Here is a 26632-nt window from a genome sequence, read left to right as displayed (position 1 = left end):
TGTTCCCAGGGTTTGGTCTCTGAGACTCTTAGAGACTGTTAAAGGTGGCTGTTCCCAGGGTTTGGTCTCTGAGACTCTTAGAGACTGTTAAAGGTGGCTGTTCCCAGGGTTTGGTCTCTGAGACTGTGGTAAAGGTGGCTGTTCCCAGGGTTTGGCCTCTGAGACTCTTAGAGACTGTTAAAGGTGGCTGTTCCCAGGGTTTGGTCTCTGAGACTGTGGTAAAGGTGGCTGTTCCCAGGGTTTGGTCTCTGAGACTCTGAGACTGTTAAAGGTGGTTGTTCCCAGGGTTTGGTCTCTGAGACTCTTAGAGACTGTTAAAGGTGGCTGTTCCCAGGGTTTGGTCTCTGAGACTGTGTAAAGGTGGCTGTTCCCAGGGTTTGGCCTCTGAGACTCTTAGAGACTGTTAAAGGTGGCTGTTCCCAGGGTTTGGTCTCTGAGACTGTGGTAAAGGTGGCTGTTCCCAGGGTTTGGCCTCTGAGACTCTTAGAGACTGTTAAAGGTGGCTGTTCCCAGGGTTTGGTCTCTGAGACTCTGTGTTAAAGGTGGCTGTTCCCAGGGTTTGGTCTCTGAGACTCTTAGAGACTGTTAAAGGTGGTTGTTCCCAGGGTTTGGTCTCTGAGACTCTGTGTGAAAGGTGGCTGTTCCCAGGGTTTGGTCTCTGAGACTCTGTGTTAAAGGTGGCTGTTCCCAGGGTTTGGTCTCTGAGACTCTTAGAGACTGTTAAAGGTGGCTGTTCCCAGGGTTTGGTCTCTGAGACTCTGTGTTAAAGGTGGTTGTTCCCAGGGTTTGGCCTCTGAGACTCTTAGAGACTGTTAAAGGTGGCTGTTCCCAGGGTTTGGTCTCTGAGACTCTGTGTTAAAGGTAACTGTTCCCAGGGTTTGGTCTCTGAGACTCTTAGAGACTGTTAAAGGTGGTTGTTCCCAGGGTTTGGTCTCTGAGACTCTGTGTTAAAGGTGGCTGTTCCCAGGGTTTGGTCTCTGAGACTCTGTGTTAAAGGTGACTGAGTGATGGGCTCTCCTCTGGTCTGTAACCCTCCTCCTGTGATGACAGACACACACACACGGTGAGACACACTGTGACACAGTTACACACACACACGGTGAGACACACACACGGTGAGACACACTGTGACACAGTTACAGACACACACACTGTGACACACATGCGCTGACAGACAAACAGACAATGCCAGGGGTATAATTTCCCAGTGAAGCGAAGTCCTTTTGTAGCTTACTGTAATAGAATCTGCTTAGAGGAGAGATAACCTCCTGTACAGGGCAGATAGAAAGGGAGAGAGATGTACAGGAAGATGTACAGGAAGATAAATACTGTACAGGGCAGATAGAGAGATGTACAGGAAGATAAATACTGTACAGGGCAGATAGAGAGATGTTCAGGAAGATAAATGCTGTTCAGGGTTTGGATAGAGAGATGTACATGAAGATAAATACTGTTCAGGGTTTGCAGATAGAGAGATGTACAGGAAGATAAATGCTGTTCAGGGTTTGATAGAGAGACTACAGGAAGATAAATACTGTTCAGGGCAGATAGAGAGATGTACAGGAAGATAAATACTGTACATGGCAGATAGAGATGTCAGGAAGATAAATGCTGTACAGGGCAGATAGAGATGTACAGGAAGATAAATACTGTTCCCAGGGCAGATAGAGAGACTCTTAGGAAGATAAATACTGTACATTTGGTCTCTGAGACTCTGTGTTAAAGGAAGATAAATACTGTACATGGTCTGATAAGATCCTCCTGGAAGATAAATACTGTACAGGGTGATAGACACACTGTACACAAGATAAATGCTGTACAGGGCAGATAGAGAGATGTACAGGAAGATAAATGCTGTACAGGGCAGATAGAGATGTACAGGAAGATAAATGCTGTACAGGGCAGATAGAGAGATGTACAGGAAGATAAATACTGTACAGGGCAGATAGAGAGATGTACAGGAAGATAAATACTGTACATGGCAGATAGAGATGTACAGGAAGATAAATACTGTACATGGCAGATAGAGATGTACAGGAAGATAAATACTGTACAGGGCAGATAGAGAGATGTACAGGAAGATAAATGCTGTACAGGGCAGATAGAGAGATGTACAGGAAGATAAATACTGTACAGGGCAGATAGAGATGTACAGGAAGATAAATGCTGTACAGGGCAGATAGAGAGATGTACAGGAAGATAAATACTGTACAGGTCAGATAGAGAGATGTACAGGAAGATAAATGCTGTACAGGGCAGATATGTACAGGTGAATTCGGAAGGTTGGCGGCATTAAAACTAGTTTACATACACTTAGGTTGGCGGTATTAAAACTAGTTGTTCAACCACTCCTCAAATTTCTTGTTAACAAAACTATAGTTTTGGCAAGTCGGTAAGGACATCTACTTTGTACATAACACATAATTTTCCCAACAATTGTTTACAGACAGATGATTTCACTGTATCACAATTCTAGTGGGTCAGAAGTTTACATACACTACGTTGACTGTGCCTTTTAAACAGCTTGGCTTATAAGCTTCTGATAGGCTAATTGACATCAGTTGAATCAATTGGAGGTGCAGCTGTGGATGTATTTCTGACCCACTGGGATTATGATGAAAGAAATAAAAACTGAAATAAATCATTCTACTATTATTCTGACATTTCACATTCTTAAAATAAAGTGGTGATCCTAACTGACCTAAGACTGGGAATTTTTACCCTGTAAAATTTATACCCCTCCATATACCCCTCCGAATACCCCACTGAATAGCCCTCCATATACCCCACTGAATACCCCTCCATATACCCCACTGAAACACTGAATACCCCTCCATATACCTCACTGAATAGCCCTCCATATACCCCACTGATTAGCCCTCCATATACCCCACTGAATACCCCTCCATATACCCCACTGAATACCCCTCCATATACCCCACTGAATACCCCTCCATATACCTCACTGAATAGCCCTCCATATACCCCACTGATTAGCCCTCCATATACCCCACTGAATACCCCTCCATATACCCCACTGAATAGCCCTCCATATACCCCACTGAATAGCCCTCCATATACCCCACTGAATAGCCCTCCATATACCCCACTGAATAGCCCTCCATATACCCCACTGAATAGCCCTCCATATACCCCACTGAATAGCCCTCCATATACCCCACTGACAACCCCTGCATATACCCCACTGACAACCCCTGCATAGCCCTCAGAAGAGGCATAATAAGTCAAACTGTGTAGAATAGCAGGAACATGTCTTAAATGCCCCCCCCCAGACCTCCCCGTCTACTGTTCGGGCCCCCCCAATATGAACACCACAACTTCACCCTTGAATCAATGTATTTATTGCCTACTACAGGATGAGTTAACACTGTTGTTACAGGTGAGTAGACAGATATGTATTAATTGTCCTCAACATTTGGACAGGTGGATATCAGTCAGGTACAGGGTTGGGGGGTCAATTCCATTTCAATTCAGTCAATTCTTAAAGTAAACTGAAATTCCAATTCTCCTCAAAATGATTCTATTTTAAAAGTGAATTTCAGTCAACTTCCTGAATTGACTGAATTGATGCCAAGCCTGTTTTTTTTATAGGTAACAACAGCACAACAAGTTGACATCACATATGACACTGACAACAAATTCAATATGGTTCTCAGAAAACAAAAGAAAAACACAGAAATAGATGCATATGTTAAAAGTGATTATCGCTATAATACAGAGTGCTTCTCAAATGGCACCCTATTCCCTATTTAGCGCACTACTCTTGACAAAAAGTCTTATGGCCCCTTGTCAAAAAGAGTTCAATAGATAGGGAATAGGTGGCCGTTTAGGACACAATCACAGACTCCCTCTGGGGGGAAAAACCTATTTTAGGATCCCAGATTAAGATGACGTGAATATGATTCAGTAACTCTCCATGAAGGATGAGTTTTGGATATATAAAATGTTTAGCGCCAAAATGTTGGATGCTACTAGGTGGTGTAATAATAATAAATAATAATATGGTGTACTAAAATGAGATTATCCAAATCACCAACCCTACACAGGATTAGATTATCCCAACCCTACACAGGATTAGATTATCCCAACCCTACACAGGATTAGATTATCCCAACCCTACACAGGATTAGATTATCCCAACCCTACACAGGATTAGATTATCCCAACCCTACACAGGATTAGATTATCCCAACCCTACACAGGATTAGATTATCCCAACCCTACACAGGATTAGATTATCCCAACCCTACACAGGATTAGATTATCCCAACCCTACACAGGATTAGATTATCCCAACCCTACACAGGATTAGATTATCCCAACCCTACACAGGATTAGATTATCCCAACCCTACACAGGATTAGATTATCCCAACCCTACACAGGATTAGATTATCCCAACCCTACACAGGATTAGATTATCCCAACCCTACACAGGATTAGATTATCCCAACCCTACACAGGATTAGATTATCCCAACCCTACACAGGATTAGATTATCCCAACCCTACACAGGATTAGATTATCCCAACCCTACACAGGATTAGATTATCCCAACCCTACACAGGATTAGATTATCCCAACCCTACACAGGATTAGATTATCCCAACCCTACACAGGATTAGATTATCCCAACCCTACACAGGATTAGATTATCCCAACCCTACACAGGATTAGATTATCCCAACCCTACACAGGCCTATATAACCCTGCAGCTGCATAGTCACCTGAATTCATTACAATATGCAGGTAACTGCCAAAATAAAGTATAAACACCAACATCAAGTGTCCTAATAGGGCGTTGGGCCTCCACCAATCAGAACAGGTTCAATGCACCTCGTCATAGATTCTACTAGAGTCTGGAACTCTATTGGAGGAATAAGACACCATTCTTCCACGAGAAATGACATCATTTGGTGTTTTGTTGATGCAGAAAACGCAGTGTCTCGGCCTGACATCTGTTGACTGACACACACAGCCTTTAAACCCCCTATGCTCCTTTCAGACCCCTCTTTCTAAGGCACTGGACATCTCTTCTTCTAGACATGGTAGCCAAAATAATGGGCAACTGGGACATTTTTATACATGACCCTAAGCATGATGGGATGTTAATTGCTTAATGAACTCAGGAACCACACCTGTGTGGAAGCACCTGCCTTCAAGTATAGTGTTTCCTTTATTTTGTCAGTTCCACCTGTATGTTAAGAAAACAACCCAACACAAGGTTTGTGGTCAGTGAGTTCCCAGCTGTAAGTAGCTCCAGTTGCTAGCATCACAAAAGACAGGGATTATTGGTTGGTCTTGTAATGAAGTGCAGAAGATTCACAACACTGCTGGTTCCCCTCTAACCAGGGGAGAGAACGATCAATACATTAACTACCAGGGGAGAGAACGATCAATACATTAACTACCAGGGGAGAGAACGATCAATACATTAACTACCAGGGGAGAGAACGATCAATACATTAACTACCAGGGGAGAGAACGATCAATACATTAACTACCAGGGGAGAGAACGATCAATACATTAACTACCAGGGGAGAGAACGATCAATACATTAACTACCAGGGGAGAGAACGATCAATACATTAACTACCAGGGGAGAGAACGATCAATACATTAACTACCAGGGGAGAGAACGATCAATACATTAACTACCAGGGGAGAGAACGATCAATACATTAACTACCAGGGGAGTGAACGATCAATACATTAACTACCAGGGGAGTGGACAATCAATACATTAACTACCAGGGGAGAGAACGATCAATACATTAACTACCAGGGGAGAGAACGATCAATACATTAACTACCAGGGGAGAGAACGATCAATACATTAACTACCAGGGGAGTGAACGATCAATACATTAACTACCAGGGGAGAGAACGATCAATACATTAACTACCAGGGGAGTGGACGATCAATACATTAACTACCAGGGGAGAGAACGATCAATACATTAACTACCAGGGGAGTGAACGATCAATACATTAACTACCAGGGGAGTGAACGATCAATACATTAACTACCAGGGGAGTGGACAATCAATACATTAACTACCAGGGGAGTGGACGATCAATATATTAACTACCAGGGGAGAGAACGATCAATACATTAACTACCAGGGGAGAGAACGATCAATACATTAACTACCAGGGGAGTGAAGAACCAGCAGTGATGTGTTCTTCCTGGGTTGTGTCCAAAAAGATCACCCTTTTCCCCTATGGGCCCTGGTCAGAACGAGTGCACTATATTAGGGAATAGGGTGCTATATTAGACAGTGTAAACGTTGTCATGACATACTGCTAGATGACCTGTTAAAGACTATAGCTGCAGGGACAAGAGGTCGACCCTGGTGTGTGTAGATGAGTGAAGAGCTAGCTGAGGAGGTCTGGGTGGAAGCCTAGCCTCTCCAACACGTCTTCAGGCATACAGAGAACAGGATTGACGTCCTTTATCTGCCCCTCTCCCAGCAGAGACAAGCCTGCTACGCCAAACAGAGTATGGAATGGGTCCACCTGAAGAAGAGAGGGGACAGAATGAGGAAGAGGGCAGAGACATGAACCTACCTAGCAAAATGTATTAATTAGCACTGGGAACTAAGATGAGCCTCCAGGTGTCAGCCAAGGTTTACATCATGTAAGGGTATCCCCCTCTCTACCTGCTAAACTCCCCCTCCCTTTCGACCTGCTAAACCCCCTCCCTACCTGCTAAACTCCCCCTCCCATCCTACCTGCTAAACCCCTCCCATCCTACCTGCTAAACCCCCTCCCTTTCAACCTGCTAAACCCCCTCCCTTTCAACCTGCTAAACCCCCCTCCCTACCTGCTAAACTCCCCCTCCCTTTCGACCTGGTAAACCCCCCTCCCTTCCTACCTGCTAAACCCCCTCCCTTCCTACCTGCTAAACCCCCTCCTACCTGCTAAACTCCCCTCCCTTTCTACCTGCTAAACCCCCCTCTCCTACCTGCTAAACTCCCCACTTCTACCTGCTAAACTCCCCACCAATCTGCTAACCCCCCCCTCCAAAACTCACCCGCACCTGCTACACCCCCCCCCCTGTTCCTATTTGCTACCAGCTACCGTCCCCGTTCCTACCTGCTACCGGCCCCGTTCCTACCTGCTACCGTCCCCGTTCCTACCTGCTACCGTCCCCGTTCCTACCTGCTACCGTCCCCGTTCCTACCTGCTACCGTCCCTACCTGCTACCGTCCCCGTTCCTACCTGCTACCGTCCCCGTACCTACCTGCTACCGTCCCCTCCTACCTGCTACCGTCCCGTTCCTACCTGCTACCATCCCCGTTCCTACCTGCTACCATCCCCGTTCCTACCTGCTACCATCCCCGTCCTACCTGCTACCATCCCCGTTCCTACCTGCTACCATCCCCGTTCCTACCTGCTACATCCCCGTTCCTACCTGCTACATCCCCGTTCCTACCTGCTACCATCCCCGTTCCTACCTGCTACCATCCCCGTTCCTACCTGCTACCATCCCCGTTCCTACCTGCTACCATCCCCGTTCCTACCTGCTACCATCCCCGTACCTACCTGCTACATCCCCGTACCTACCTGCTACATCCCCGTTCCTACCTGCTACCATCCCCGTTCCTACCTGCTACCATCCCCGTTCCTACCTGCTACCATCCCCGTTCCTACCTGCTACCATCCCCGTTCCTACCTGCTACCATCCCCGTTCCTACCTGCTACCATCCCCGTTCCTACCTGCTACCATCCCCGTTCCTACCTGCTACCATCCCCGTTCCTACCTGCTACCATCCCCGTTCCTACCTGCTACCATCCCGTTCCTACCTGCTACCATCCCCGTTCCTACCTGCTACCATCCCCGTTCCTACCTGCTACCATCCCCGTTCCTACCTGCTACATCCCCGTTCCTACCTGCTACCATCCCCGTTCCTACCTGCTACATCCCCGTTCCTACCTGCTACCATCCCCGTTCCTACCTGCTACATCCCCGTTCCTACCTGCTACCGTCCCCGTACCTACCTGCTACATCCCCTCCTACCTGCTACATCCCCTCCTACCTGCTACATCCCCTCCTACCTACCTAAAGGGGGGGAGGGTGAGAGGGATTACTTATCCTATCCTAGGTATTCCCCACCTCTTTAAGGAATACCTAGGATAGGATAAGTAATCCCTCTCACCCCCCCCTCCTTTAAGATTTAGATGCACTATTGTAAGTGACTGTTCCACTGGATGTCATAAGGTGAATGCACCAATTTGTAAGTCGCTCTGGATAAGAGCGTCTGCTAAATGACTTAAATGTAAATGTAAATGTACCTGCTACCATCCCCTCCTACCTGCTACCATCCCCTTCCTACCTGCTACCATCCCCGTTCCTACCTGCTACCATCCCCGTTCCTACCTGCTACCATCCCCTTCTACCTGCTACCATCCCCGTTCCTACCTGCTACCATCCCCTCCTACCTGCTACCGGCCCCGTTCCTACCTGCTACCATCCCCTCCTACCTGCTACCGGCCCCGTTCCTACCTGCTACCGGCCCCGTTCCTACCTGCTACCGGCCCCGTACCTACCTGCTACCATCCCCCGTACCTACCTGCTACCATCCCCTCCTACCTGCTACCATCCCCGTACCTACCTGCTACCATCCCCTCCTACCTGCTACATCCCCTCCTACCTACCTAAAGGGGGGGAGGGTGAGAGGGATTACTTATCCTATCCTAGGTATTCCCCACCTCTTTAAGGAATACCTAGGATAGGATAAGTAATCCCTCTCACCCCCCCCCTTTAAGATTTAGATGCACTATTGTAAAGTGACTGTTCCACTGGATGTCATAAGGTGAATGCACCAATTTGTAAGTCGCTCTGGATAAGAGCGTCTGCTAAATGACTTAAATGTAAATGTAAATGTACCTGCTTACCATCCCCTCCTACCTGCTACCATCCCCGTACCTACCTGCTACCATCCCCGTACCTACCTGCTACCGGCCCCGTTCCTACCTGCTACCATCCCCTCCTACCTGCTACCGGCCCCGTTCCTACCTGCTACCGGCCCCGTTCCTACCTGCTACCGGCCCCGTTCCTACCTGCTACCGGCCCCGTTCCTACCTGCTACCGGCCCCGTTCCTACCTGCTACCGGCCCCGTTCCTACCTGCTACCATCCCCGTTCCTACCTGCTACCATCCCCTCCTACCTGCTACCATCCCCTCCTACCTGCTACCGGCCCCGTTCCTACCTGCTACCATCCCCGTTCCTACCTGCTACCATCCCCGTTCCTACCTGCTACCATCCCCGTTCCTACCTGCTACCATCCCCTCCTACCTGCTACCATCCCCTCCTACCTGCTACCATCCCCGTTCCTACCTGCTACCATCCCCGTTGCTACCTGCTACCATCCCCGTTGCTACCTGCTACCATCCCCGTTCCTACCTGCTACCATCCCCGTTCCTACCTGCTACATCCCCGTTCCTACCTGCTACATCCCCGTTCCTACCTGCTACCATCCCCGTTCCTACCTGCTACATCCCCATTCCTACCTGCTACCGTCCCCATTCCTACCTGCTACATCCCCGTTCCTACCTGCTACATCCCCATTCCTACCTGCTACATCCCCATTCCTACCTGCTACATCCCCATTCCTACCTGCTACATCCCCATTCCTACCTGCTACATCCCCGTTCCTACCTGCTACCATCCCCGTTCCTACCTGCTACATCCCCGTTCCTACCTGCTACATCCCCGTTCCTACCTGCTACATCCCCGTTCCTACCTGCTACATCCCCGTTCCTACCTGCTACATCCCCGTTCCTACCTGCTACCATCCCCGTTCCTACCTGCTACCATCCCCGTTCCTACCTGCTACATCCCCGTTCCTACCTGCTACATCCCCGTTCCTACCTGCTACATCCCCGTTCCTACCTGCTACATCCCCGTTCCTACCTGCTACATCCCCGTTCCTACCTGCTACCATCCCCTCCTACCTGGTACATCCCCGTTCCTACCTGCTACATCCCCTTTCCTACCTGCTACATCCTGGGTTAACCGAGATGATATGATGAGCTCACCATGTCTCCTGGTCGGTCAGCAAAGCCCCCCGTCTCCTCATCCTGACAGGCCAAAATAAAGGACCTCAGCTTGGACTTGTCTATCCAGTGGATTCTACCAATGATCTTCAGGGAGGCCAGCACCCACCACGAATAACATACATCAGGCAGCTAGCCGAGAGAGGTTACAATGAGACATGGTAACAAATTATGCCACAGTCAATCGTTTCAAATGCCCAGCAATGAGGGTAGGGAATCTATATGTATGTTTCACCACATTAAACTTCTGTCAGTAAGCCAGACGCCTTGTGCTGAATCCCAAACCACAGAATTAAATAGAACTGTGAATTATATGATATTAATGACCGAATCAACCCCCAAGCTCCTACTTTCTCAGGGCGTCCGTTGAGCCCTCCCGAGGGAAGCTGCCTCTCACAGAGCCACCAGCCCAGCAGGTCAGCATTCACCTGGTGTAACTGACCTGCTATAGACAGGAACCCTGTACAACAGTAGATCTAAGAAGAGAGCAGAGGGGAGGGTAGGAGAGAGGGAGGGTAGGAGAGCAGAGGGGAGGGTAGGAGAGCAGAGGGGAGGGTAGGAGAGCAGAGGGGAGGGTAGGAGAGCAGAGGGGAGGGTAGAGAGCAGAGGGGAGGGGAAGAGAGCAGAGGGGAGGGTAGGAGAGCGAGGAGAAGCCAAGGAAAAGATGGGAGGGAGGAAATAAAATAATTAAACTATGGAATAATGGCTGAAATAGATTTTTCTAAAAACATGACAGTAACAAACTCAGTAAAAAAATAATCATCCCTTTTTCAGAACTCTGTCTTTCAAAGATAATTCATATAAATCCAAATGACTTCACAGATCTTCAATGTAAAGGGTTTAAACACTGTTTCCCATGCTTGTTCAATCAACCATAAACAATTAATGAACATGCACCTGTGGAACGGTCGTTAAGAGACTAACAGCTTACAGACGGTAGGCAATTAGGGTCACAGTTATGAAAACGTAGGACACTAAAGAGGCCTTTCTACTGACTCTGAAAAACACCAAAAGGAAGATGCCCAGGGTCCCTGCTCATCTGCGTGAACGTGCCTAAGGCATGCTGCAAGAAGGCATGACTTCTGCAGATGTGGCCAGGGCAATAAAATTACAATGTCCGTAAAGTGAGATGCCTAAGACAGTGCTACAGGGAGACAGGACGGACAGCTGATCGTCCTCGCAGTGGCAGACCACGTGTAACACCTGCACAGGATCGGTACATCTGAACATCACACCTGCGGGACAGGTACAGGATGGCACCAACAACTACCCAAGTTACACCAGGAACGCACAATCCCTCCATCAGTGTTCAGACTGTCCACAATAGGCTGAGAGAGGCTGGACTGAGTGCTTGCAGGCCTGTTGTATAGCAGGTCCTCAATAGGCTGAGAGAGGCTGGACTGAGGGCTTTTAGGCCTGTTGTATAGAAGATCCTCAATAGGCTGAGAGAGGCTGGACTGAGGGCTTGTAGGCCTGTTGTAAGGCATGTCCTCACCAGACATCACTGGCAACAACGTTGGGCACAAACCCACCATCGCTGGACCAGACAGGACTGGCAAAAAATGCTATTCACTGATGAGTCACGGTTTTGTCTCACCAGGGGTGATGGTCAGATTTGTGTTTATCGTTGAAGGAATGAGTGTTACACCGAGGCCTGTACTCTGGAGCGGGATCGATTTGGAGGTGGAGGGTGCGTCATGGTCTGGGGCGGTGTGTCACAGCATCATCGGACTGAGCGTGTTGTCATTGCAGGCAATCTCAAGGCTGTGCGTTACAGGGAAGACATCCTCCTCCCTCATGTGGTACCCTTCCTGCAGGCTCATCCTGACATGACCCTCCAGCATGACAATGCCACCAGCCATACTGCTCATTCTGTGCGTGATTTCCTGCAAGACAGGAATGTCAGTGTTCTGCCATGGCCAGCGAAGAGCGAAGATCTCAATTCCAGTGAGCACGTCTGAGACCTGTTGGATCGGAGGGTGAGGGCTAGGACCATTCCCCCCCAGAAATGTCTGGGAACTTGCAGGTACCTTGATGGAAGAGTGGGGTAACATCTCACAGCAAGAACTGACACATCTGGTGCAGTCCATGAGGAGGAGATGCACTGCAGTGCTTAATGCAGCTGGTGGCCACACCAGATACTGTCTGTTGCTTTTGATTTTGACCCCCCCCCCCTTTGTTCAGGGACACATTATTCCATTTCTGCTAGTCACATGTCTGTGGAACTTGTTCAGTTTATGTCTCAGTTGTTGAATCTTGTTCATACAAATATTTACACATGTTAAGTTTGCTGAAAATGAACACAGTTGACAGTGAGAGGACGTTTCTTTTTTGGGGGGCTAGCTGAACCCTGCATACCTGTCCGGCATGAGACTCTGATCCTGGTCTGCAGCCAAACCCTCCATCAAAATTCATACAGGACAGAACAAACTCCACAGCCTTGTCCATGTTAATGGCATCCAGCCTACCCTGCAGACACACAGACCAAATAGTGAACTGCTGTTGTGTACAGACTAATGATACAAGACACAGAACAACAGCTATCCTCCAACAATACAAGCCCTATTCTAGCAAACAAAGCCAAAATGACTGACAGTTGAGGCTGTCTTATTTACAAAATAAACATTTGTTGCAATGTGCTGTAATTTGTTTCTCTCTGGCTGGACCTTCGATGACCCCTTCCCTCCAGACGCGACACTGATTTCCAATCCAAACTGTCTCCACTCTCAGCCATTCATCCAAACTGTCTCCACTCTCAGCCTTTCATTCAAACTGTCTCCACTCTCAGCCTTTCATTCAAACTGTCTCCACTCCCAGCCTTTCATCCAAACTGTCTCCACTCTCAGCCTTTCATCCAAACTGTCTCCACTCTCAGCCTTTCATCTAAACTGTCTCCACTCCCAGCCTTTCATCCAAACTGTCTCCACTCTCAGCCTTTCATCCAAACTGTCTCCACTCCCAGCCTTTCATTCAAACTGTCTCCCACTCCCAGCCTTTCATCCAAACTGTCTCCACTCCCAGCCTTTCATCCAAACTGTCTCCACTCCCAGCCTTTCATTCAAACTGTCTCCCACTCCCAGCCTTTCGTCCAAACTGTCTCCACTCCCAGCCTTTCATCCAAACTGTCTCCACTCTCAGCCTTTCATCCAAACTGTCTCCACTCTCAGCCTTTCATCTAAACTGTCTCCCACTCTCAGCCATTCATTCAAACTGTCTCCACTCTCAGCCTTTTATCTAAACTGTCTCCACCCTCAGCCATTCATTCAAACTGTCTCCACTCTCAGCCTTTTATCTAAACTGTCTCCACCCTCAGCCATTCATTCAAACTGTCTCCACTCTCAGCCTTTCATCCAAACTGTCTCCACTCTCAGCCTTTCATCCAAACTGTCTCCCACTCTCAGCCATTCATTCAAACTGTCTCCACTCCCAGCCATTTATTCAAACTGTCTCCACTCTCAGCCTTTCATCCAAACTGTCTCCCACTCTCAGCCTTTCATTCAAACTTCCTCCCACTCTCAGCCTTTCATTCAAACTTCCTCCCACTCCCAGCCTTTCATCACCATCCCAATTTGTTTTGTTTTTTTCTTTTCATGTACTTTGAGGTAATTTTCTGGAATGAAAAGCACTATACAAGTTAACTAAATGATTATGATACAGGGAAAAAACAATATGCAATGCATTCTGGTGTAAAAGTAAAGAATATAATGTGTTAGCTAGTAACCAAAGACAATATGACAGAGTTAATTTGATCCGTACCAGCAATGCGAGTGTTGCGACAGCACAGAAAGAGAATCGTGTGTCTATCTCCCCTGTAGAGACAGTAGATGAAGACAGACAGGTTAGGTTTTAAAGGTAGCAATATGGCATCATGATAGGCAGTGGGGTGACTTCCTGCTTACAGACATCAGCAACAACAGACTGCCAGGACCACAAGTATCTACTCATTGACCAACTTCTTATTTACTTTTGTTAGTTTTATCAGATGGGGGGGGGTTACAGGTACAAAATCATCAAAGAAATGCATACAAAGATAAACCCTCCTCCTTCAGTCCCCATCCTCCTCCACTTCAGTCCCCATCCTCCCCTTCAGTCCCCCCCCCCCCTTCAGTCCCCCCTCCTTCAGTCCCCATCCTCCTCCCCTTCAGTCCCCATCCTCCTCCCCTCCCCCCCCCTCAGTCCCATCCTCCCCTTCAGTCCCCCTCCCCTTCAGTCCCCCCCCTTCAGCCCCCATCCTCCTCCCCTTCAGCCCCCATCCTCCTCCCCTTCAGTCCCCATCCTCCTCCCCTTCAGCCCCCCCCCACCCCCTAAAATGGGAAAGGATTGGGATTCCATAGAGATGGGGTCCTTCATCAGGGTCTTGAGAGGCAATAGGGATGATTTGGTTAGATACATTTTTATAACTTGAGATGAAGCTGAATTTATCTATGATCTTCAATGCATCCACCACTATCATCTCGACATTGTGCAGAAACCCAGACATAAAGTAAACTCACCCCATTTGTCTCCAGCGAACGAGCCATCCTCCTGCTGCAGTCCTCTGACGTACTCCACCACCTTGTCCACGTCCAGCACGTTCACGTTATCGTACAACGAGAGGATCTGAGGGAGACGGACAGCATGGAGTTTGTGTCTAAAGTTGTGTTTTCTAAGCATGAAATAGATTGTTACTATCTGAACGTGTCCAAAAACGAATGATGTTATGTATCCCATCTGTCTGACCTTCACAGCAGAGTGTAGAACAGGTGTGGGTGGTGTTGTATTATACCTGTACAGCCCTGAGTGTAGAACAGGTGTGGGTGGTGTTGTATTATACCTGTACAGCCCTGAGTGTAGAACAGGTGTGGGTGGTGTTGTATTATACCTGTACAGCCCTGAGTGTAGAACAGGTGTGGGTGGTGTTGTATTATACCTGTACAGCCCTGAGTGTAGAACAGGTGTGGGTGGTGTTGTATTATACCTGTACAGCCCTGAGTGTAGAACAGGTGTGGGTGGTGTTGTATTATACCTGTACAGCCCTGAGTGTAGAACAGGTGTGGGTGGTGTTGTATTATACCTGTACAGCACTGAGCGTGTAGAGGACGTGTGGGTCGTGTCCAATGCTGGCGCTGACGCCTCCACAGTCGTGCTGACAGGACTTGATGAAGTCAGAGATCTCCGGTTGGTTCATCCTGGTCAGCTGACCCATCAAGTCCATCACCGTCAGGCCCCAGTAGATACCTGACATCCGCAGATACTCTGACAGGGTGTACTCCTGTGGTGGGAAAACAGAGGATATCAATGACTGAACCCAGTTAACTAGTAGATGGCTACATCCACTTCTAGCAGAGGAGAGGGATGATACAGGCAACCAATCAACAAATGAAACAGGTTCTCTGACGTGTTCTACTGAAGAACGACACGTGAATCACACAGCTAGCTAGCTAGCTACATACCCTCATTCTCATGTACTCTGACAATGTGTTCTCCTGAGGGAGGGAGGGGATGACACAGGATATCAAATAACAATTGAAACATAAGATAGATAACTACCTCCACGTAGAGTTTCTCAAACATGTCTTGGAGAGGTTTTTTAGTTTTTTAATGCTTTCCATGACTGGTCTAATCAAAGACATCCTTGTTCACCTGCCACAGACGGGATTCAGTGAAATGATGTCAGCATAACATCCAATACTTACATAGTCATCCTTCTTGGAGCCGTAGGCAGCAATATAGTCTGCATGCTTGTCCAACAGTAGAGCACTGGGGGCATCAGACTTGATCACTACATCTTTTACTTGGGTCCCCTACAATAACAATGGGAGAAATGTAGCTAACGGTCATTTCATTGTCAGATACAAGCCGAGCAAGACAGATACTACTAGCTAGCCTAGTAAACTGACTACGGAGCTAGCTAGCAACTACCAGTTTGGCAAATTATACATTGACTGCTGCTCAGAATACAACATTCAGATTGAGAAGATAATTGTTGTTCTTCTTCTCTAGTAAGAGCCGTTGGATAGAGATTAGCAGCTGCTACAACATAGCTTGATTTTCTAGCCGGCCATTTCCTCTGCTCTGGATGAAAACAATGACAGTAATGTTACTCGCTACAGTTTAGCCATCATTTTTGCTAAGACTTGTATTTTTAATCGACAGGGAATATATTTCTCACTCTATAAGTACAAGCAGATAATACGAAACAAACAATCAGCTGTGTCCAATTTATGGTTATAGTACAAGAAGAATAGTCATTTTAATCGCGATTCAAGTTACCATCCTTGATATCTTCGTATCATCTGGCGGCGCAGAATGATTACCTCATGAAAAGTACACGTCATCAACGCGACAGACAGGGTGGGACATAAAACAGACACACTCAAAATTGTCGATAACAAAAATATATATTTTGGTCTTAAAGTTTATAGTCAGGCATAAGATTAGTAGTGTGATTAAGGTTGAGTTTAAAATCTAATTTTAAGATAAATTGTATAAATGGGTTTTGTGGCTATGGAACATCCCTGGGTCGCTCCTCTGTTCAATTCACTGCAGCTGGCGACTGGAACGAGCTGCAACAAACACTCAAACTGAACAGTTTTATCTCTTCATTCAAAGACTCAATCATGGAGATTCTTACTGACAGTTGTGGCTGCTTTGTGTGTGTATTGTTGACCTCCTTGACCTTTGTGCTGTTGATTTTTTTCCAATAATGTTTGTACCATCTTGTCATGTGTTGCAGCCTTATGTTGTCTTCGGTATCTCGTGATGTGTGTTTTGTCCTATATATATATTTATATATATTTATTTTTTTTATCCCAGGCCCCCGTCCCCACAGGAGGCCTTTTGGTAGGCGGTCATTGTAAATAATCATTTATTCTTAACCGACTTGCCTAGTTAAAAAAAGGAAGCTAGTGACAACCAGGGAGCTTTTGCTGTGCTGTCAAACTTGTTGAGTAAATAGATCTAACGCTGGGTGAACATAAAGTGGCGAAAAACGTTAACAGGATTTTCCAAATCCCAATAGATAAACTATTTATTCTAAGACTCCTGTGTTTGCAAACATTGCCGCACAAGTCGGTGTCAAAACGATGGAGTTCTTGCAGAACGCAGCAAAAAGTCAATTTACAGGTTGCTTACACTGCTTTTGGATTATCATTTGATTTTAAGGTTCGTATGAATGTCTTGTCATCGCAAATCAACTGCATTATACTTAACAATTCCAAGCAGTAAGGCTAGCGTTTGTTACAGCAATATATCCAGCGTTAGCTAGAATTAATTATATTTGGTTGTGATCTTTGCAAAATAACTATTTTGGATGCATTAGTTAGCATTCTAGCTAACGCCCGATATATTGCTGTAACGAACGCCAGCCAAATACATTTTACTGCTTGGAACTGTTCAAGCAAGAATCAAACGTGGTTTTATTTAGAACAAATAAAAACGTAAATCTAAGACATGTTGAATGCGTGACGTCAGTGTGTGGTGTTCATGACTTCATCATAGTCTTCATGTACAATGACGAAAGTAATAATTACAATACAAGTGAATCAGTATACATAGTTTATTACGGTTCAACAAAGTGCTGATAAAGTTGAGGTTTTACGTTTCCAACTCATTTGATCGGTTATATTTTCACAAGTTACAATCTTCTTCACACAAAGCCCTTTAAAACAGTCCAGCTACAGTTGAACGTTGAAACCAAAGGGCAACAAGGCATGTGGTGTGTTGTGATGACAGAAGGCCACATTCTGTACTGCATTCCACACTTCAGTCAAAGTGTGTCTGAAATTGCACCCTATTCCCTATGCAGTGCACTACTTTTAACCATAGCCTCTGGTCAAAAGTAGGGAACTATATTAAAAAAGCATAGTGTGCCATATCTGATTCACCCAAAATATGTATTGATCATGACTATTAAAAAACCAACAAGTAGTTAGAACAGAACCGAGAAGGAAGACAACAGGTGTTCATTCAGAGAGGACGGGACTAGTGACTTGACAGGTGTTGGGAGCTCATTTCTTAAACCTGCCGAAGTGTTCACGGGAGATGATTAGCCTCTGGATCTGGGCTGTGCCTTCATAGATCTGGAATTAAACAAGCAGACATAAAATGTCTCCAATGAAGTCTTATCAGTCGTCGTCGTCCCCCCCATTTATATCAGTTTTCATTCATTAAAAGCCAGGAGTTTTTCCCTAGCCAGTTGACCGGACTAGGGAAGTGTTCAGTGAGGCACAACGTGGCTAAACATTTTGTAACGGAAACCAAAAACGATTGGTTAAGTTCATTCACGTGGTAATGTACGTCTGAACACAACCCAGGAAGTAGTGTAAAGCTAAGGACCCCCAAGTTCATCCAGGTCTCTAATTCAAAGAGTCTCAAAAAGTGGGAGTGCTGATCTAGGATCAGGTCCCCTCCATCCACATAGTCTTAGTCCTTATGAGCTAAAAAGGGAAAACGAGTTCTAGCACTCGGATGCTTTTTGCATACAGGCCCTGGTCAGATAACTCTTATGCATACAACAATAGTGGTACAGGCTACTGATTGGTCATTCGCTATTCTAACAGAATTTTTTTTTAAACAGTTGATGAGGTAGAACTGCCCCCTCACCTGGTAGATCTTGGCATCCCTCATCAGTTTCTCTACGGGGTATTCAGAGTTGAAGCCGTTTCCTCCAAACACCTGCACGGCGTCGCTGGCCACCTGGTTGGCGATGTCCCCGGCGAATGCCTTAGCGATGGAGGCGTAGTAGGTGTTCCTCCTCCCGTTGTCAACCTCCCACGCTGACCTCTGCCAGCCCATCCTGGCCAGCTCCACCTTCATGGCCATCTCAGCCAACAGGAACGACACCGCCTGGTGCTGTGGGGAGGGGGGGTTGTCAAACCTCAAGAGTATTGAGATGTGTTCAGTAGGACGCAACGTTGTAGAACTTTCAGACAGATATGCCATGGAGAATAAACCTCTGATATGTAGGATAAAGGATCATGTCGGCTATGAGGTGAACATGGCACTGTTGCCAGTTTCCCCAGACTAAGACTACTCCTGACAAAAAAATAACTTTCAATGGAGACTGCAGTAGCATTATCAATGGTATGAGGTCAAAGGTCAAACCTTAGAGCACTAGGGCCAGTTTCCCCAGACTAAGATGAAGAATACTCCTGGACTACAAAGCACTTGGTCAAAATTGTCAATGAGTTCTTGCTGAGGCTGAATCTCTTCAACTATCACCAAGGCAACAGTCTAATACCCTAATACTGACGTGGCTTCATGCATTTCTAATGTGGAAATGTGAAAGTGATGAACCTCAGCGATGAGCTTCCCGAAGGTCTTCCTCTCCAGAGCGTAGCCAGTGGCTTCATCCAGAGCTCTCTGAGCCAGACCTGTAGCGCCTGCTGCCACCTGGAAGCACAGGAGGAAGTCTCGTCACTAACTCATAATATAGCAGGTAGGTTTTTAAAATTCTGGTAACTTTCCCACAATTCCCAGGTTTTTAGCGGGGAAGATATTGTGGACTCAGGTCGGGAAAAAGCACGAAACCCTGCAATCCTTTAGCCAGGATTTCTGGGAAACTTTGGGATGGTTTCCGGAAATTGTGTCAGTGGTGTCAAACATGCAGCCCGCCATGTTGTCTAGGAAACCATGACTCACTGGTGGTCTGGTCTTGTCGAAGGCTCCCATGGCAATCTTGAAGCCAGCTCCTTCTCCAATCAGAACGTTCTCCTTGGGTATCCGGACGTCCTCGAAGGTGATTCCTCTGGTGTCTGAACACCGCTGACCCATGTTCAACTCCTACACACAGAGACACACAGCAATATTATAGGTTACTATAGTAACCTAGTGGTTAGAGCGTTGGACCAGTAACCGAAAGGTTGCTAGATCGAATCCCCGAACTGACAAGGTAAAAATCTGTCGTTCTGCCCCTGAACAGGCAGTTAACCCACTGTTCTTAGGCCATCATTGTAAATAAGAATTTGTTCTTAACCGAATTGCCTAGTAAAATAAAATACAAGTACATGTTCAACTCCTACACACACACACACACACATCAATATTATATGTCCAGACACCAATCTCAGATCCTCTACAGTTTGCAGCAAACACAAGTCATTTCATAAGTTCTAGCTAGCTAAATAATTGGGCATGTCTACGCAAAAACAACAAGAATAGATCCAGTCACTACTATGTAGAATTGTTGATCGAAGCATGGTGGTGACAGAGTGATATAACTGATCGGTCATTGAGGCACTAGATCCTTACCTTCCTGCCAACTAGTATTCCAGGTGAATCCGCGTCAACGATGAAGCCTGTGAAAGCCTTGCTGGTTGGACACTTAGGGTCAGCATCAGTACGGGCCAGCAGGAAATACCTGTGAGAATTAAGAAGACTGTTTTATCACACCACATGCTGCCTTGGGAATAAACTAAAAGACAAACATCATATTTTTTTATAGAGAAAACATTTCATTCCACAAAGGGGCATTAATGTGTTCAGCATGGAGGAAGATGGTCTTTATTGACAAATCACTTTAAAATGGTGGTGTGCGTTTCTCCTCTCACCAGTTGGCTTTGCCTCCGTTGGTGATCCACATCTTCTGACCGTTAACAACGTACTCGTCTCCTTTCTTCTCCGCCCGCGTCTTCAGGCCCGCCACGTCAGAGCCCGCGCCAGGCTCCGTCACTCCGTACGCCTGTCAAGTCAACACACAGCATTTTCTTATCATACTATATTTTTGAGACATAATGGAACGTGGCGCCTTGAAAGCGCCTCGGCATGTTTGTCTGTTAGTGTAGGCTACACTACGGCTTTTTTAATGCAGACACGAAACTCTTCTCTGGAGAGATGAACAGCTTCTGAAGCAGGACTTAGCGTCCATCACTAGGTAACCAGAACGGTCAATCAAATTATATGGACCTAGCTGCGGCAAACTACTCTCTCCTAATAAAAAATATATACTTTAAAACGTTTGTTGAATACCGTGACTTACCAAGACGTTTAGTGGAAATAAAACATCTACCTACAGAAACAACACACTAATCAGCTATGTTTATTGTTGTCAGGGAACAAATACAACGCTTTACGCCGGAGAAGATATACTGTCTGAAAAGGTACGTCTAGAGATGCGGCACTTCTTAAAATAGTCTGAAAAGTTGCTTTTGCCATGTTACTGTAGCTGTAGTCTGTCTCTGGAAAGGGTCGTGGACTAACCTGTACCCCCGCATATTGACACGGTACTAGTTCAACCTGTATATAGCCTCGTTATTGTCATTTAAATATTGTGCAACTTTTTTTTTTTTTTTTACTTTAGTTTGTTTTCTTAATGCTATTTAATTAAAAAACTGTATTGTTGTAAATAATTAAGGGCTTGTAAGTAACTGTTGTATTCAGCACGTGACAAATAACATTTAGTAGATAGAACTTCATTGCCTGTCCCTAGCGATCATACATTCCTAATCAGAGAATTATTCTGCATTGTAAATTCATGTAGAATTTTATGATATTTTTTTTTAGAATCGTTTTAACGGAAAACCAATTTTAAAAAATGTCTGTTTAAACGTAAATCCTCTGGATGACATCATCATGATGTGCGTTTCCAGCATCAAGGCTGTTTTCATAAAGAAGTTCAATCTGCTTCGTGTTTTGTATCCTTGCCACGATACTGACGAGTATCGCGATACCCTGGCCCTACTATACAGTGTCCCTCCCTTCTCTCGCTATACAATATGTGAGCGTTTGTGTTCTCGTAAAAAAAACGCAATCAATCAGTTTCCTCCATTCCAAAAATACCAAATCTTAGGAGTCAATTTCTAGTGGAATCAAATCTTGACATTGGGAAACGGGAGTCGACTCTCCACCACTACGTCTTCCTTATGGACATTAACGGTTGGATAACTGACAGAGAAAGGCAAAGCGACAACAGTGAAGTACTGTATGGCTATACTTTTGAGAAGTTTAATGACAAATCGGTCAAATGCTAACATCACGAGATTGTATCGAGGTACTGTAGCAGCAGTACAGTTGCATTGCTTAACCATGACTCAAACAGAACAGAACCATATGGATATCTGCATTGTGAATTCACTGGGATTTTTAAAATATTTTTATCATTTTAACAGAAAACAATGAATAAATGTTTTCACTTGTCATATCCCTAATTCCTTCTTGTATTTCATATGAACACTTACACACATGAGAGGTTCCTCTGTCATTCTGCCCAGGTACTTCTTCTTCTGGAAATCATTACCGGCTATGATCACTGGCATTTGCTGTGAGGAAGAAACAGAAGAGCTCTTTAAGCCTGTATTGGGTTGCAAAAATACAGTCACTTTGTTTTTCTCCTCACAATTCCAATAGTTTTCCAGAATAAGCAGGAAATCTAGGAATCCTCCAAACAGGTTTTCTAGAAAAAAAACAGAGAATTTGGGGGAAGTCTGACCTTTACCAGCCTAAGAACTCTGAATGAACCAGGGTTACAAGATGACAGTATTTCACACCAACAGCCACTATGAGCCTCCATTTCACAGCAGGATTATTTTAAGACATAATTAGCCATGTATCCATTATACATGTATAAAAATATATATATTTAAAAAAATATATATATAAAATTGTTTTTTTTTTAAATCAACCTGGATTCAAATCTTAGGTTTTTCAACTCTTTATAGTTTTACAGCTCAATGACAATGTGAACTTACACCGAGAGAGTTGGCTTCGATAGCAGTCTGAACTCCTGTGCAACCATAGGCCAGCTCTTCTGTGATGAGGCAGGAGTCAAATATGCCCAGACCCATTCCACCACAGTCCTCTGGAATGTGAGAGTTCATCAGGCCCAGCTCCCATGCTCTCTTGATGATGGGGAAAGGATACTGTGGGATAAAAAGGGTTAGGGTATGTGGTCCAATAGGAAGCAGCTGCTGACTGGACTGACAGCTACTCTGTTCCAATGACAGCATGCCACTGCTTGGTATACAAACAGGCTGGGAAAGACCAGAGCACCAGGTTGATGTCTTCTACTCACTTCTCCACTCCTGTCGTAGGCTGCTGCAACAGGGACAATCTCCTCCCGGGAAAACTTCCTGGCTAGCTCCTGGAACTCTTTCTGCTGGTCTGTCATCTCTGTTGATAGTCAGACAGAGGGAGGGAGAGAGAGAGAGACAGGAAGTCTATAAATACACAGGTATGCATTGACACTGTCCCAGCAGCTGCTCGCAGAGAGCCCCCTGTCCCAGCAGCTGCTCGCAGAGAGCCCCCTGTCCCAGCAGCTGCTCGCAGAGAGCCCCCTGTCCCAGCAGCTGCTCGCAGAGAGCCCCCTGTCCCAGCAGCTGCTCGCAGAGAGCCCCCTGTCCCAGCAGCTGCTCGCAGAGAGCCCCCTGTCCCAGCAGCTGCTCGCAGAGAGCCCCCTGTCCCAGCAGCTGCTCGCAGAGAGCCCCCTGTCCCAGCAGCTGCTCGCAGAGAGCCCCCTGTCCCAGCAGCTGCTCGCAGAGAGCCCCCTGTCCCAGCAGCTGCTCGCAGAGAGCCCCCTGTCCCAGCAGCTGCTCGCAGAGAGCCCCTGTCCCAGCAGCTGCTCGCAGAGAGCCCCTGTCCCAGCAGCTGCTCGCAGAGAGCCCCTGTCCCAGCAGCTGCTCGCAGAGAGCCCCGTCCCGCCAGCTGCTCGCAGAGAGCCCCGTCCCAGCAGCTGCTCACAGAGAGCCCCCTGTCCCAGCAGCTGCTCGCAGAGCCCCGTCCCGCCAGCTGCTCGCAGAGAGCCCCGTCCCAGCAGCTGCTCACAGAGAGCCCTGTCCCGACAGCTGCTCGCAGAGAGCCCTGGCCAGTACTCACCAAAGCAGAACCCGGTTGACGGAGCATTCTGAGAGCTGGTAGCGGCCACAGCTGCAGCATTGGTACTCTGGAGCCGCAGGACAGACTGCACGCCCCCTCTCAGAGCCTTGAGGAGAGATGGGGCGAGGGCATAGAACATATCAACAACTACTATAAGCTTATGGCTGTGCAAGGGCCAAGGCGACACAGTGATTACGTGCCAAATGGCACCTTATTCCCCATGTAGTGCACTACTGGGCCCATAAGTAATAGGGTGCCATTTGGGACACAAAAAGAGACCTCATCCCACTAGCTAATGAATACATGCATAGTACTATAGGTACGTCAAATGTTACTATTTCTAGTGGATTTTAGAGGGATCTTTACTTCTGGTCTACAGTTGTTAGAATGTGTACAAGAATGTCAGAACTTTAAAACGTCAACAATTGACAACACCAAGAGGTTGATTGAAATGGTTTGAATATGGGGTTAGATACGTCACGTCTACTAGCTAGTTTACAACACGTTTTCACAACAAACGGCAAAAGCTATAAATCTATAAGAAAGCTAACATGTACATGTGGCGCAGAAAGGAACCAATGCTTTTCACACTAACGTTAGGCATTAATTAACGTTATAGCTAGCTAGCTAACTTAACGCTAGCTGCCTTTTCTCGGCTAGTAAGACAACTGCCAAATGTGAAAAGATCTTGATTTCTCGAGAAACCTGTCAATGCTTAAATACATCTTAATTAACTATTAAAGCATGTCAATTACTTGTTTACTAGCTGTATTTTACCTTGTTGAAAAGCATCGCTATTGTTGCACTACAGACGTCCGTGTCGTAAAATCCTTGAGTACACACGTCACGTTCGTCCTACCAGAAAAATACATGTTTCATCCAATCAGGGCTGCGGGTTTTGTCACATGACGTTATGTCTGTCGGGAGATGACTTTTCACCTAGTTTCTTACCTAAGACAAAGACCTTCGATAATATTGGCAAGATAGACGAGTGACCGATATTTATAAATATTTCTCTGAGGACAATGTCCTCAGAGATGGAAGACAGGCGAGATCAGGCGGGACCATTCTAGCCAATAAGAAAATTAGCAATTTGTTGTTGACCAAATTCGAAACGTTTTCATTAGCTGGGTTTCAAAACAATTGGCGACTTTTTTTCATGCGAATATTCTAAAATACGCATAAAGAAAATACATTATCTGTCGGCATTCGTACAATTGTACCGGAGCGTCCTGTTTCTGATCACAGCTGTCGTGATTTAAAAAAATATATTGTATGACTTTACTGCATAAAAATTGTGGATGGAAACGTGCTTATTGACTTCCGTATAAACATTCCTCACTTCAGGGTTTTATTTTCGTGAACAGATTTTGGGCGGAGTAAACCCTCTTGCTTCGTCGTTTCCTCTGTGCAGATATCCATTACAATAAAACACAATATTCTCATTTTACAAAATAAATCATTCAAAATAATTGTATTAAATGCTGTATTCAATCATTTACATTTGTATATACTAACCACAGTTTGTGTAAGAACAATAATGATGTTATTTGATTGTGAACAAATTAGTGAATTATATTAAATACAATTATATAACATAATCTTAAAATCACATATTTTCCTTAGAGATATTTTATAACCTTTATGTATCATGTTGGATAAGTCAGGAATGTGATCATGGCAAGGGTAGTTATAATATAGACAAGATAAACTCTTGTCCTGTCATAATTATACAACAAGGTCAAGATCAAGCAAAGTGGGAAAATGCAATTTCCTGGAAAGTTACACCTTGCACGGAATGGAAAACGACAGGTTGTACAATATATACAGTACCTCACACAGCCTGATTAATGGTTGTGTGACGTTCTATGAGCCTCACGGCTATCAGAGCAGAGGTCGATGCAGTGTGTCCTCAGCCTACCATTCGTAGTACAAACTACACTGAACAAAAATATAAACGCAACATGTAAAATGTTGGTCCCATGGTTCATGAGTTGAAATAAAAGATTGCAGACATTTTCCATGCACACAAAAAAGCTTCTCTCAAATGTTAGTGAGCATTGCTCCTTTGACAAGATAATCTGACAGGTGTTGCATATCAAGGAGCTCATTAAATAGCATGATAAATACACAGTGCTTGTGCTGGGGACAATAAAATGCCACTAAAATGTGCAGTTTTGTCACACAACACAATGCGACAGATGTGTCAAGTTTTGAGGGATTGCGCAATTGGTATGTTTACTGAAGGAATGTCCACCATTGGCTGTTGCCAGAGAATTTAATGTTCCTTTCTCTACCATAAGCCGCCTCCCACGTGGTGTTTGAGAATTTGGCAGTACATCCAACCGGCCTCACAACTGCAGACCACGTGTATGAAGTCATGTAGGGAAGCTGTTTGCTGAGATAAACTCTGTGAACAGAGTGCCTCGTGATGACAATGGGTTGACGGTATGGGCAGACATAAAATACATAAAATATGGACAACAAACACAATTTAATTTTATCGATGGCAATTTGATTGCACAAAAATATAGTGACAAAATATTTTTTTAAGGTTCAGTATCTGTGACCAACAGACACATACCTTTATTCCCAGTCATGTGAAATCTATAGATTAGGGCCGAATGTATTTATTTCAATTGACCGATTTCCTTATATGATCTGTAACTCAGAAAAAATCTATGAAATTGTTACATGTTGAGTTTATATTTTTGTTTAGTATAGAAAAGTACATTTCCTGAAGAAAATGGTGTTGCATGG

At 45.6% G+C, this 26632-nt stretch overlaps 2 protein-coding genes across 2 annotated transcripts; both read right to left on the bottom strand.

The window, feature by feature from the left end:
- Positions 1–3339: 3339 nt before the first annotated feature.
- Positions 3340–16420, bottom strand: rabggtb (Rab geranylgeranyltransferase subunit beta). The gene is made up of 9 exons (XM_046320858.1): positions 16337–16420; positions 15760–15867; positions 15138–15335; positions 14578–14683; positions 13841–13893; positions 12443–12553; positions 10435–10560; positions 10067–10216; positions 3340–6540 (listed from the first exon to the last, which is right to left on the bottom strand). Exons 1-9 carry the CDS (start codon positions 16337–16339, stop codon positions 6400–6402), a joined length of 996 nt encoding a protein of 331 aa, XP_046176814.1. The 5' UTR covers positions 16340–16420; the 3' UTR covers positions 3340–6399.
- A 1187-nt stretch (positions 16421–17607) lies between these two features.
- On the bottom strand, positions 17608–24777 carry acadm (acyl-CoA dehydrogenase medium chain). Its single transcript, XM_046320855.1, has 11 exons — positions 24650–24777; positions 23873–23978; positions 23073–23170; positions 22750–22920; positions 22240–22320; positions 20614–20744; positions 20315–20423; positions 19706–19846; positions 19361–19456; positions 18668–18916; positions 17608–18144 (listed from the first exon to the last, which is right to left on the bottom strand). Exons 1-11 carry the CDS (start codon positions 24662–24664, stop codon positions 18073–18075), a joined length of 1269 nt encoding a protein of 422 aa, XP_046176811.1. The 5' UTR covers positions 24665–24777; the 3' UTR covers positions 17608–18072.
- Between the last annotated feature and the right edge of the window lie 1855 nt (positions 24778–26632).

Source organism: Oncorhynchus gorbuscha, linkage group LG22, assembly GCF_021184085.1.
Source record: "Oncorhynchus gorbuscha isolate QuinsamMale2020 ecotype Even-year linkage group LG22, OgorEven_v1.0, whole genome shotgun sequence".
In the NCBI taxonomy this organism is placed as follows: domain Eukaryota; kingdom Metazoa; phylum Chordata; class Actinopteri; order Salmoniformes; family Salmonidae; genus Oncorhynchus; species Oncorhynchus gorbuscha.
The sequence above is the reverse complement of the archived record's forward strand: the minus strand, read 5'-3'. Positions and strand labels throughout refer to the sequence as shown.